This window comes from Arabidopsis lyrata (genome assembly GCF_000004255.2).
Source record: "Arabidopsis lyrata subsp. lyrata unplaced genomic scaffold ARALYscaffold_1, whole genome shotgun sequence".
Lineage (NCBI taxonomy): Eukaryota > Viridiplantae > Streptophyta > Magnoliopsida > Brassicales > Brassicaceae > Arabidopsis > Arabidopsis lyrata.
This window is the reverse complement of record NW_003302555.1, coordinates 771,440-784,119: the sequence shown is the minus strand read 5'-3', so window position 1 is coordinate 784,119 and position 12,680 is coordinate 771,440. Positions and strand designations below refer to the sequence as shown.

Here is a 12,680-nt window from a genome sequence, read left to right as displayed (position 1 = left end):
TTTAAAAGGAACAATTGTAGTCTAAACAGAATTGGAAAAGTGATAAAAGAATGAAACAAAACCAAATTGAGATATAATGGGTTGTTACACATTAGCATGACGTACATCTCTTTCTCAAATGAGAAGCTACCATGGGTCTGCACAAGTACCAACCAAAATCTGCACAAGTAACATATGTGAGAGATATGTTAAAAGTATGTCAGATTTTGTCTACTTCTAATCCTAAAAATGAATGATATGTTTGATCTCATATCTCCTCTACCGTCCAACATGTGAATGAACACAGTTCATGCTATCTATCTATCGGAAAGTTAATTATGGTCGGTCTACGACCCATACATAAATAAAGTGTTCTATCTTTTTAAACATAAAGTTGATTTTCTGTCTCCTTTCCATAGTTTGTGCACTTGTTCCAACTTCCATGAGCGGTGCAATCACTTTTTAATGCATATACAAGTTCAACAAAAATCATCAAAAGTTGAACAATGAATGATTCGGACTTCCATGTTAAGTACTCCCTCCATTTCACAAAGAGTGTCGTTTTAAGGTTTTAATTTCATTTCACAAAGAGTGTCGTTTTGTGTTTTCAATGCAGTTTTAAAGACTAATTTTCTTTTTTAACCTCACTATTTTAACTTATTAATTAGAGAGAGGGTATTATTTAGTGTATTACTAAGGAGTAGAAATGAAATTTGTTTACTTTTCTTAATTTATGTGAAAAATGCTGAAATGACACTCTTTGTGAAACAGAGGGAGTATAAGATTAATTGATTTTTAAAGTTTACAAATTTGTGTGTGGGTTTTGGATGTTTGCGTTATTCGTGGCCTACGTTAAGAAAAGAAAATACTTTGAGGGCTTATATGTAAATATCAATGTCTATAATTTGGAATTAAGGGTGTGTACTATGTACATATAGTCTGTCTTTTGGTCGGTTTCGATTCTGTTTTATCGATTTTAGTATGAGAAGAACATTTGTTACCAACATGAAAAACTGAATCTAAATATAGATTAGTATTAACACTTATATTACGTAATTATTAAATTTATAAATCTTGTCGATGAAAGTGAACTATACACATGTTTTTTAAAAAACTTGTACATGCTTGATGCTTTAAAAAAGGACAAATAGGATTCATATATGTGATACGAAAATTATATGTTTGGTTAAGTATAGAATTCGAATTTGGGCCAAAAAAAAGTAGTTCCGTGTTTCAAAAAAGTAAAAGGCTATTGGCTATTTCAATTTTCAGCTTTTCCTGTCCAAAATAAACCTCAAATCCTGAACACTAACGAAGCTCTCAGCCGTTAGATTCTATATGATTCACCTAACACCTATACACTAGCAGGTAGACGATAACCACTCGACGTTCTATAACATAGTCTATCTGAAGAAACTAGTTGAGAGACTCTGCTCGATCAAAAGAAAATCTTTGCGACGTCATCGTTGTTGTTCTGTCTCTTTAGGGTTACACGAGTTCAGTTCTGCTTCCAGTAAATTAATTATGAGGTAAACTCAAAAAGTCGGCGTCATTTGTATTGTCGATAGATTTGGGGACACACTTGCTCTTAGGTTCCTGTAAAATGGGAACAATAAAACATTTGGGGGATTTTAGATTCAATCCTAGGGTTTATGGTGTCTGTTCGGTAAATTCTTTGCGTTTATAAATGTGGCTTCGATGAAATTTGGTTCACTCCTTAAAACCTATGGAGTCTTTAGACTTAGGGTTTTGGGATCTGTGCTTGTAGAGGTTTAAAGTTGCGGTTTTTCATTAACCTTCATGCATAGTTATTGGAATTAATGCATTTGCTTAGGGTTATCGTTTTACAAGGTTGTTAGCACTCAATTAGATTGTTTTGATGTGAATTTTACAGTCATCATCCAGAAGTGAAGTGGGCTGAGAGAGCCGATATAGTTTATTTAACCGTGCAATTGGCTGATGCTAAGGATGCAGATGTTAAACTTGATCCAGAGGGAATCTTTAGTTTCTCTGCCAAAGCTGGACCTGATAACCAGCTTTATGAGCTTAAGCTTGAACTTAATGACAAGGTTAATGTAGAGGTAAGATTATGAGACTTTGTCTCCTCTTTTTCCTTTTGCTGTTTGTGTGTGTTGCCTACTATCAGGTTCTAATTCTCTCGTTTTTTTCGATTTAGGAAAGCAAAATAAACATTGGATTAAGAAGCATAGTCTGCATCTTGGAGAAAGCAGAACCAAAATGGTGGAATAAGCTATTGCGTGGAGGCAAACCTCCTCACTATGTTAAAGTTGATTGGGACAAGTGGGTCGATGAGGACGAAGATACACCCACTGGTTAGCACCTTCTGGACCATATATATCTATTCAACTTCATTTTCTGCACTTACATAAATTTGTAGGCAGTGTTAAATTTTGGTTTCTTCTTCTTTTCTTTTTCTGGTATAGGTCCTGGAGATATGGATATGGGTGGAATGGGTGGGATGGGCGGAATGGATTTCTCGGTATGCTTTTTAGCTTACAAGTGCTAATTATCTTCTGCTTCCTTTACTTGTAAGTTTTGAGAAAAACTTCATGTTTCTTGCTTCTTGTAGAACTTTGGTGGAATGGGCGGTATGGGTGGAATGGGAGGTATGGGCGGTATGGGAGGTATGGGCGGTATGGAAGGTCTCGAAGGGCTTCAAGGGCTTGGTGGAATGGGCGGCCTTGGCGGAATGGGTGGTATGGATGAATTTGATGATAGTGATGATGAAGGTGAGATCTTTTTCAAAACCTTTTCTTGTTTAAGTTTGATCAGATCATTTTTGATGCAATGATTTGGTTTCGCGGTGTTACACCCTCTAATCCATCATTTAGTACACTTAGCAACCAAATGATTTTGTATTTGCAGGAGAAGAAGCCAAGTCTGGAGAGAAAAAGGAGGAAACACAAGCTCCTGCTCCTGCGACAGAAGAGGCGAAAACCGAAGAGCCAACACCTGTGAAGAGTGACAAATGAAGACATTGTCCATAAACCGTATGGTATGACTAACCGATAAAGTCTTTATGCGTTAATGAATACTGCTGAATGGTTTGCTCTTTTAAATCTTTCCCTCTGCTTATTTAATTGTTGAGTTCACGATCGGTTCTTATGTCTTTTCTATTTTTATCAATTTGAAATGTTGTTCTTGAACCTGCAATATTTTTGGTTGGTTGTAGACTTGTAGTGGGCTTAGAGTTTGTGAGAAGAAGCTCTTTAAGTTTGTTGATCTCCATAAAACTTATTTGTATACGATCGCACAAAACCGGAGTTTATGGACCGGAAGTTACCTAGACAGTGGTCATTTTGGGAAAATGGTCTTCTTACAAGAATGTTAAAAAAAAAAAAATTATAGTACAATGCGCCCTTTTTTTTCCTATACATATGTGTATTTAATACGGCTTTTGTAAAAATGAAATCTTTTGTTTAGAATTTGCTTTAGCAACAAATTTACTTGTCAAAATTATAAAAGATCCACTGAACCAATCAAATATCTACTGGCGAATTTCATCACGACCGGTTTAAAACTTCATAGAGTTAAACTACAAACGACGTCGTTTTACAGAAGAACCTTGTAAACCCTTGTAGTTTAGTTAAACCCTTTCCGCCGCGAACATCATCTTTCTGCTTTTTCTTCTACATCGCAAAAAAAAAAATTCAGTGAGAGGCAGAGAGAGAGAGAGAGAGATGGCGAGGTCGAGAAGAAAGTACAGGAACTCTAGGGCGAAAGTTCGCGTTGCTCTTCCTAAGAAGAACCCTAATATCTTTAAACCAGCTTTCAATTTCCCTCCCAAGCTCCGCGCTCTCATGGCCGACGATGTCCCTGAATGGGACGATCAAGCTAGCGTTATCCAGAACTACAAATCCTTTGGCGTCCTCTCTAACCCTAATTTGCTTGGTATCCGATCTCGCACCGACCATATGATTCAGGATGATTCCCTCAACGTTCCTCCACCTGTAGAGCCACCCACTGATGATCCTATTGCTAAGGAGTTCGAGCCCATCGATTCCGGAAGCGAACTTGAGGAAGACGGTACGTTTTTCTCCTCTGCCTTTGATTCGATTCTAGATTCAACCTGGATTAGTCTTATTGATTCCTTTTCGAGTTGGTATTGACGAAACTGGAGAAATTAGGGTTTGGAGTGGAATTTTTCTTACTAGTTTATCATCCATGGATTATTCTGCATCATTATCCTTAAAATGCTTGTGTAAAGTTTACAACTTTAGAGACAAGTTCACTATAATCATGGATATATGTTGATGACATTGATGAAAACTACACAAGCTTAATCAAGAGTCAGCTTCATTAGCTTCAGATTCTTTACTCCTTCATCTCTTCTATCTGGTTAAAGCAATTTACTTAGTTGATGTAAGTTTCTTTTTTGTGGTAACTAATTGTTCAAATGCTTTGTTGTGAGATGTGTAGATCTTAAGACAGCATTGGGGAAGCAGAGAAAAGATGGAAAGAGTGCTCCTTTACAGCCGCTTACCACTATGCAACGCACACGTATAAGACGTTTGGTGGAGAAATATGGCGATGACATTGAGGTTAGATCTATAATCCTACTGATTCTACTCTTTTTGCTTGTGTGATGATATACTTTTTCTAACATGTTTTTGTTTGAACAGGGCATGTACCGTGACAGAAAGCTAAACTCAATGCAGCATACGGTTGCAACACTTCGAAAGCTATGCACAAGATATCAGATTTACAAAGACAAGAACCCGATTTTAGTTCCATGATGTTGATGATGAGATCTTTGTATCTTGTGTTCAATTTTGTTATAAACTTGCAACAACACTACAATGGTTATGAAGTTTCTATTGAGAAGCCAGCCTCTTTTAGCATATGCAAAACTTATAAATCATATTGAATGCTTAAGAGTTATCAGTGATCACAAACAAATCATCACTCTCTGTTCAAGAAAACACACTCACAGAGGAAAGCAAATCAAAATCAAGATTATTTTTACCATCTTATTATCAAAATCAAGAATCTCACTTGAGAAGCCACAAATCAAGCTATATCATATTCCAGTGAAGCTTCGGCATTGGTAATCCCAATATTCCTTTGCTTGTTGTAACCTTTCTGCTCTCTCTGTTTTACGCCTTTCTTCCCAATAGTCTCTGCAGCTGCATTATTGCAGGTTTTGGAAATTGTAAGTTAGTCCTCCTCCTTTTAGAGACAGGTTTTAAAATACTATAAGAAGATAAGTTGTATTTTATATGCGTTTACCTTCGCTTAAGTAAGATATTGAGCTCATCCAAGTGAACAGCACCTTTATAAACCCCATCCTGATATCAAAATGGGCAAAAAGAGCATGAAACAAGGAAGACTAGAAGATTTTTTAAGTCGTAATTAGCAGTGGAGAATGTGTCTAACCTCACGGCAAAGCGGGCATTTTTCAGTTGCTTCTGCGGTTTTCAAGCCATCAACTACGTTTACTGATGCAGCAGAGCAAGCACACATGTAGCAATATATGTGACCGCAGGTTAGAGATATCGGATCAAACACCGTGTCCTGTTTTTCGCCAATCAATTGTAACCCGTAAGTTAAAGACTTATTCATAGCATTACATTTAAAAACATTCTTTCAATCAGATGCTAAAAAGGACTTGGTCTTTGAAGTGGAATCTGCAAGATGAGAGTGGAACAGCACCTTGACACGACAAAGTTAAGACTCTATCCCTATAGGTTGATACTGTCTTCTATATTTCAGATTACCAATAAGTCAACTAACAGTTTTTTGACATTGAGATTCTTTTAAAGTTTCTTACCAGGCATATTGAACAAGTCAAGTCAATGTCAACTTTGACGGAATCAGAGAGCTCGCAGGAAAGTAAAGGCTTCCCATCGTCGAAAGTCAAAGCGCAACCATCGAACAATGCATGAACAGGAGGAGGAGAAGCCACAGTAGCTCCAGATTCCTTCTCAGATTCTTTCAGATTGATGTGAAACGCCATAAGCTCGCAGAGCCATGGTGACTGAAGGATTTCGATTCGCATTTTCTGGACCTGAGTCTTAAACGCTTGGCCTTGCCTAGACTCATGAATCTGCAAGACAAAGATGTTAAAAACATATTGAATAAGAAGTGATCAAAAAGACCATGAGCCTTTGGATCTTAAAATAGTAGATTATTATCAACCTTGTCATATTTCTTGAGGATTTTTCGAATGGCGACGGCATTGATGAGAGCGTAATTAACCAAGTCTTTGCCCTCTTGGATCAAACCAAGATGGTCCTTTTTCCGACTATTGCCTCTGAGCCAAGTTAGACACTTTGTGAAACCAGAAGCTAAATGCAGCTCAAGAAGCTTCTGAGCATTCTCGTTAAACCATCCAACAACATCTTCCATTTCCTTGAGAAGCTCCGGGAAAAAAGTTCCATCACAAACTGCAAAATCAATTTCCAACAAGATTGAAGTCTCAAAACCAAAAGGAGAAAGCAGGGGCCAGGGGATGATTCATTCATTCAAAGGGGAATTATGTCGAACAGTACCTGGGCATTCACGAGAACAGTTGTGGTTGATTGTTTCAGTAAAAGACATTCTAGAAGGAAGATGATTTCTTCTGCATCTCTTGAGAATCTTCTTCAGCTTCTTAAAGCCAACACCAGGAAGATTCTTCTTCTCCTTCTGTCCTTGCATGTACTCTTCATACTTCTTGCAAAACTTCATTTTTTTTCTCGATTTCACAACGCAAAATCACTCAATAAAATTTATAAACTTAGATGACCATCAACAAACAAATTCAGCCCTCGAACAAAAAAGGATTTTGATCAAGAAAACAAATAAAAGTTCTAAAATTTATTTCTCTTATCTCTTCTTCTTCTCTGTCTCTCTTGCGTCTCGTGTTGGCTTTATTATTTAAGTATGAAAACAAAACAAAACAAAACAAAAACAAAAACAGAACAGAGACGTATTTATGAATAAATGAAGGTGAAGAAGACTGGCGAAGTCGGCGGAAAAAACAAGTTGTGAAAATAAATAATTTGAGCAAAAAAAAAAGTCAAAACGTATTTATTGGGAACGTATCTTCGTTAAAAGGTGAATTTCAATTTTAATGACTTGTTGTTTTTGTATTGTTACGAATAGATTATAAGATTTGGGGTTTTTAATTAATGCACACATTTGTGATTTGTTGCATATCAGTATCACAGTCGATCTATTTCTTTATGCCGCGTGGATGCGAAAGTCTTAGATTTATCAGCGTAAACTATATAAAACCTGTATAATATATACGTGTGTATTTTTAACTTTTTTTTTGTTAGAGAAAAAAGATGGGAGAGATATTTTACCATTCAATAATGGTTATAATTTGCTAGAATATTTGTCATGTCGTTTAGATAAAAAATTTTACCACTAAAATGGGTGTCTTCTTGTATATATTGGGTATTTAGGTATAAAAACTGAAAAACTCATTATTTATAGAAATCTGTGATCTTTTCATCTCCATGATATAAAAAAAAGAAAGGAAATTCTGATATAAGATAATATACAGTATAACATATGAAACCACTGTGTAATTTGGGATAAAGATGCCACCACAAAGGGCCCTTTTGAGGGTTTTTCTTCTTTGTGGGGTCAAATTAGAAACTTAGAAATAGTATTAAGAATATAATATACAATTTCTTGGAAGTTTATTTTGACCTGGATTGGATTTCGCCACTAAAACTTTGCTTTATATCATTTTCAAAAGCCGCGGATTTTGCTTATCTTAACTTTATGACCCCCTTAATTATTACATGTATCATGATTTTGCACTAACATATTTCTTCACCAATCACCACCACTGTCCGTTTTTCTTTACTTGGTTTGCTTTCACGTTTAGGTAAACTCTACATAGTTTTAATTACTCAAAAGAATGTGATTCTTTCTTATCTTACAAAAACAAAATTAGAGGGATATGCTCTTTTGCTTTATGTAAGTTTCAAAGAAGATGCTCAAGTGGTAAAGAAAATTTAAATTGAAACTTTAACTTACTTTTAGCTTTATTTGAATGGTGTAATAGTGATGCTGATGCATGTACTAAACTCTTGCAATTTAAATCTTTAATAGAAAACTATATGAATTGTATTTCTTACTACATAATGAGGTAATGTGATAAGATATAATGTCATGATTTTTCATCTGGCTAGTCTTCTAGGTTTGAACGTTTCAATTCTCTATTTACTTTTTAAAATGCTCCAAAAATATCAATTTAAAGTTCCAAATGATCGACAAAAGTTGCAAAATAAAGTGGCACACCATTCATTTGTCTGCTCAAGTGGTCATTTGTTTTATTCAATTCGACTGGTTGTGATCATTTTAAGGCCCTGTGGAATTTGATGTTTTCAAAAGGAAAACAGAAAAAATACAAATTAGTCAAATATTTTCGTATTGTTATAATAATTACTTTATTTTATGGTGTATATAAATATATTTAATGGAGAAAGAATTTATACCCGCAGAAGGATCGGGATACTGAAAATAAAGAGATGAGAGGAGGAGAGAGATTTCTTATAACTTCTTATTGTTGAAGTATGAATTGTGATTTTACATCGAACGAATTCGTTCGTTTATATAGGCGTAAAAAAGTAAATTACTATGCGTGCATAGTGACGGTGGGCTCCACATAAATTAATAAATAACGAAACGTTTAACCCATGTGCGCATCTTTTGCGACTTTACGATTCCTCCTTTTCACGACTTTTATAACACGTATTACACGGTTACTACTTACTAACTTAGCATACAATCATTTTATAGATTCTAACTAAAAATACAAGAATGTACAATGCGTAACATAATAAACAAGTAATTAAATTGATGCCTTTAGGATTTGACAAGAAAGCAATCGTCTCTTGCGTAAAAAAAATGCAAAAGACACTTAAGAAATAATAGGTGTTAAGTACGGCTTTTATACGGAAGTGTAATGTCTTTTTTTTTTTTTTTTTTTTTAAGTGTAATGTCTTGCTTCATACGCAATATTATATATAGGTCAAACACGCTAAATCCAGCTCTTATGCTAATCCAAAACAATATATATATATATATATATATATATATCATGACCATTAGAACTTCGAATTGTAACAATAGACCAATCAATATATACCTATTTCTAACATACATTGGTTATATCCTGATATATTGTAAATATGATAATTAAAAAAAAAAAAGACATATTGTTGATTCTCATAGCCTGCAACTAAGCATTATAAACATTGAAGTAGTCAAATGATCAAGATGAAGCATGTGATGGTCTGATGGATGGTGCAGTGTTCCTATGAGGAAGGAAGAGTACCAGTGAGCAGAGAGTTTAGGGCTCCTCTTAAGATAAGGATCCTTGAAGTCCACGTAAAATAACCCAAAGCTCTTCTCGTACCCACCAAATAGCTCAAACACATCCATAAACGACCACTGAAAATACCCTTTTACGTTCGATCCATTCCTGTTATGAGATTTTTATATTTAGAATCTGACTGACACATCCATTGAATGAAAGTGTACAACTTTTTACTGTTACCTGATTGAATGAAGCACTGCTTCAATGTATGAGCTCAGATACTTCACCCTCGTTGTGTCCTCAAGTGATGACTGAAAAAGCATAGATAGATAAGGCACACGAGAATTAACGAGGTTCGGCAACGTGCCTACGTCCTCAAAACAATAACTAGATTCACTTAGACAATCTTTACAACAAGACCTTGCCTAACTGGAATTACACGACACTAAGAACCTCTTAGTTCGACACCAAACAATATCTAGTTACACCCAGTATTAGAACAACTAAACCCGTGTTCCAGAAAACAGCTCGACTTGCCTACAAAAGCACCGAAACAAAGCAATTCGTTTTTCTCTCTCTCTTTTCGGCTAACCCTAGCAGCACACATCTCCCTAGTATATATACCCATATACCTATGAGATATGTCACCCTAGATTTTATCCCGATACAAAAGGAAAATATCCTCTTCTAAATAAAAGAAACAAATCTTCAATAATATTCTTCTCCAAGAATATCTTCAGCTGCACGTTTTTTCTGATTTGATCTCTCTAAATATCTTTCTGATATTTATCTTCAACTCCACGAACCACGTCAGCACCAACCGAGCAATCCCAAACTTGTTCCAACAGACCGTTTCTTGTTCCAGCAATATCTGCACTTTCAATGACCTCATTGACCTGTGAGGAGTCATCTGACCTGAGAGAGAGAGAGAGAGAGAGAGTTTCAAACACATGAAAGAAGCAACCTGAAATCTGAGAGAGGCAGAGAGAGATAAAGAGAGACCATTCTCTAGGATGTAGACAGGAGGGTTTCTATAATTTGATATACAAAAGTATCTGTTGCAGACTCCATGGTGTATTTGCAAACTGAAGGAAGCAAATCATCAAACATCAATCTTGTCTCTTTTAAGTGATCACATATGAAATTGATATCTACGACATACAAACCTCATTCTCGAGCGATGTGTTTCCAAACACTGCATCCGCAAAATGGATCGGAGAAACCAGTGAGCCAGATTTTTAACTTTAATTTTCAGAGAGTATCATGTAAACTTACAGGTCATTTCCACGGCCATGTCTGTGGTGAAATCCTGGACATTTGGTTTCAGAGAGGAAGAGTCGTCCTTGATGTAAAGTGTCATGTAATTTATCACTCCAAAGAAATCAAATGCGCCCTTAACTTGTTCTGACTCCTCCTCTGTAAAAGCTGGCAATCTAGACCCAACATTGGTCTTCATCGTCTCAGGATAATCGCCAAACACCAACGGATGTAGAATCCTTACAAAAACCGAATCAAGAAACTCAGCGCGATCAAGACATTTATAGTCGATACTTCAACATTAGATTCTTTAAGACTTACCAACCAATATAGAAGTCATTTACTCTAGCAGTTGCCTGCTTATCCTCTACAGAGTTAGTTAAAGGGACAACACCGTATGTGTATACGCTAATGCCTACTGATCCATGTTGCTTGAACTGTGTAATGAAGAGGAGATAAGACAATGCAATGCATATGGGAGATGGAAGAGCAGCAGAGAGAAGAACCTTGTACTGTTGCTTGTATAAGTTTGTTGCAGAAGCGTGTGCGAGCAACATGTTGTGTACGGCAATGTAAGGCTCAATGGAAGAGTTTCCATTGGTACAATTAAGTCCAAATGGAGGAGAGCATCGAGCAGGCGGTGTTATTCCCTGGTCATACCCTCCAAGGGCAAACACGTTGACCTCGTTTATAGTAGTCCAATGTGACACTCTATCTCCAAACTCCTTGAAGCAAGTATCTGCATAAGCTGTGAAGCCTCTCCTATAACAATCATTACAAAAAGATTGATGAATAAGTTTGATATCACCAATGAAAGAGGAAGATTAAAGGAGAAGAATCATACACGATTTCTTGGCTAAGCCAACCTCCATACTCATCTTCTAAGGCTTGTGGAAGATCAAAGTGGTGCAATGTAACGTGTGGCTGGATTCCTTCTTAGTCAAAGAAGTAGGAAACACCATAAGGATATTAAAAAGTAGATTTGTTTGGTCTTGTAGCTAATTAATCAACAGGGTCAGGGTACAAGTTTAACCATGAGTGATCAATTCATCAATAAGACTGTTGTAGTATTGTAGCCCCTTGACATTAATTGGTCCTCTTCCACCTGAAATAAAATCATATTCTTCATCAATCCATTGAGAATGCTTCGCTTATCGAGTCGTGGAAAAATCATACTTGGTAAAAGCCTTGACCAGGATATGGAGAATCTGTAAGCCTCCAATCCCATGTCTGCCATGAGCTTCACATCTTCCTGCAAACATCAGGCAATGTTAATGCAGAGATAAGTTGGATCATATTTCAAACTGTCACACGAAGACAGAGACAGATGTTATAATGGATATGGGAAGGAAAGTGACCTTGTATTTGTGATACTGGTCACATGCAACATTTCCAGCTGCTACTCCGGAGTGTCCTGCAGTGAAACTATATATGTAAACATCTTGCCAAATTCTCCAGCTATTCAAGGAAACATAAAGTGAAGAAATCAAACCGGCATGAGCAAAAACATCCCAAATGCTAGGAGTTCTCCCATCTTCTTCAGCAGCTCCTTCCACCTGTTGTATAATCATATGGACGAAACACTGTTATATCTGGTATTCTTTTATCATTCTAACATGAAGGTGAAAATATAATGTTACCATCTAAGGCATTTAGGAAACAGAAAAGGGTTACAGAACCTGATAAGCTGATGTCCCAGAGCCAAAGACAAAGTCTAGAGGGAAGACTGCGGTTAAAGCCAAAGCCAGCAGAGGAAGGAGCATGTGACTATTGCTCAAGAACTTCATCTCTCTTTAGTCTCGTCACCGAACAGAGCAAAAATTTAAGCAAGCAAGTACGAGTACCAAAAGTGAAATTTGGTTGAAACACGAAATTTCATTGTCTTTTTGTAGGAGTGGGTCCACTTGTTTTGACACGTTTGATGAAGAAGTAAAGAGCAAAAAGTCCAACGAAATAGAAGATAAGATAGGGAGCAACATTAGCTTTCAAAGAGCTTTTTGGTTGTTTCCTTCGTTTTAGTATTTTTGTTTGCACCCACAAGTTAACATATTTGAGTGATCAATCACCATAGTACCGCATTTTACCAGGCAAATCTGCTCATGAGGATGTTGCCACCAAGTTCAAAGCAGACGATCTAGAAAAGGCAGGAAAGAGACGTCTACGC

General features: G+C 36.4%; 4 protein-coding genes across 4 annotated transcripts; 2 read left to right on the top strand and 2 right to left on the bottom strand.

Annotated features, from left to right (window-relative positions):
- The first annotated feature begins 1,360 nt into the window (after positions 1 to 1,360).
- LOC9328193 (uncharacterized protein OsI_027940) lies at positions 1,361 to 3,233 on the top strand. The gene is made up of 6 exons (XM_021012587.1): positions 1,361 to 1,508; positions 1,874 to 2,060; positions 2,156 to 2,312; positions 2,424 to 2,479; positions 2,570 to 2,729; positions 2,866 to 3,233. The coding sequence occupies exons 1-6, from the start codon at positions 1,504 to 1,506 to the stop codon at positions 2,970 to 2,972; spliced, it is 672 nt and encodes a 223-aa protein (XP_020868246.1). The 5' UTR covers positions 1,361 to 1,503; the 3' UTR covers positions 2,973 to 3,233.
- A 356-nt stretch (positions 3,234 to 3,589) lies between these two features.
- LOC9325489 (nucleolar protein 16) lies at positions 3,590 to 4,875 on the top strand. The gene is made up of 3 exons (XM_021012588.1): positions 3,590 to 4,026; positions 4,420 to 4,541; positions 4,623 to 4,875. Exons 1-3 carry the CDS (start codon positions 3,681 to 3,683, stop codon positions 4,734 to 4,736), a joined length of 582 nt encoding a protein of 193 aa, XP_020868247.1. The 5' UTR covers positions 3,590 to 3,680; the 3' UTR covers positions 4,737 to 4,875.
- LOC9325488 (E3 ubiquitin-protein ligase BAH1) lies at positions 4,842 to 7,017 on the bottom strand. The gene is made up of 6 exons (XM_021012586.1): positions 6,492 to 7,017; positions 6,139 to 6,386; positions 5,771 to 6,046; positions 5,377 to 5,514; positions 5,230 to 5,288; positions 4,842 to 5,126 (listed from the first exon to the last, which is right to left on the bottom strand). Exons 1-6 carry the CDS (start codon positions 6,667 to 6,669, stop codon positions 5,021 to 5,023), a joined length of 1,005 nt encoding a protein of 334 aa, XP_020868245.1. The 5' UTR covers positions 6,670 to 7,017; the 3' UTR covers positions 4,842 to 5,020.
- Positions 7,018 to 9,047: 2,030 nt separating this feature from the next.
- LOC9325487 (beta-glucosidase 11) lies at positions 9,048 to 12,370 on the bottom strand. The gene is given in 15 exon segments (XM_021011325.1): positions 9,048 to 9,424; positions 9,500 to 9,571; positions 10,156 to 10,174; positions 10,262 to 10,296; positions 10,298 to 10,344; positions 10,426 to 10,454; positions 10,535 to 10,755; positions 10,838 to 10,953; positions 11,023 to 11,278; positions 11,361 to 11,448; positions 11,550 to 11,621; positions 11,693 to 11,768; positions 11,875 to 11,930; positions 12,009 to 12,072; positions 12,196 to 12,370. Coding segments are annotated over 15 exon segments (1,515 nt in total). The 5' UTR covers positions 12,304 to 12,370; the 3' UTR covers positions 9,048 to 9,168.
- Positions 12,371 to 12,680: the final 310 nt, after the last annotated feature.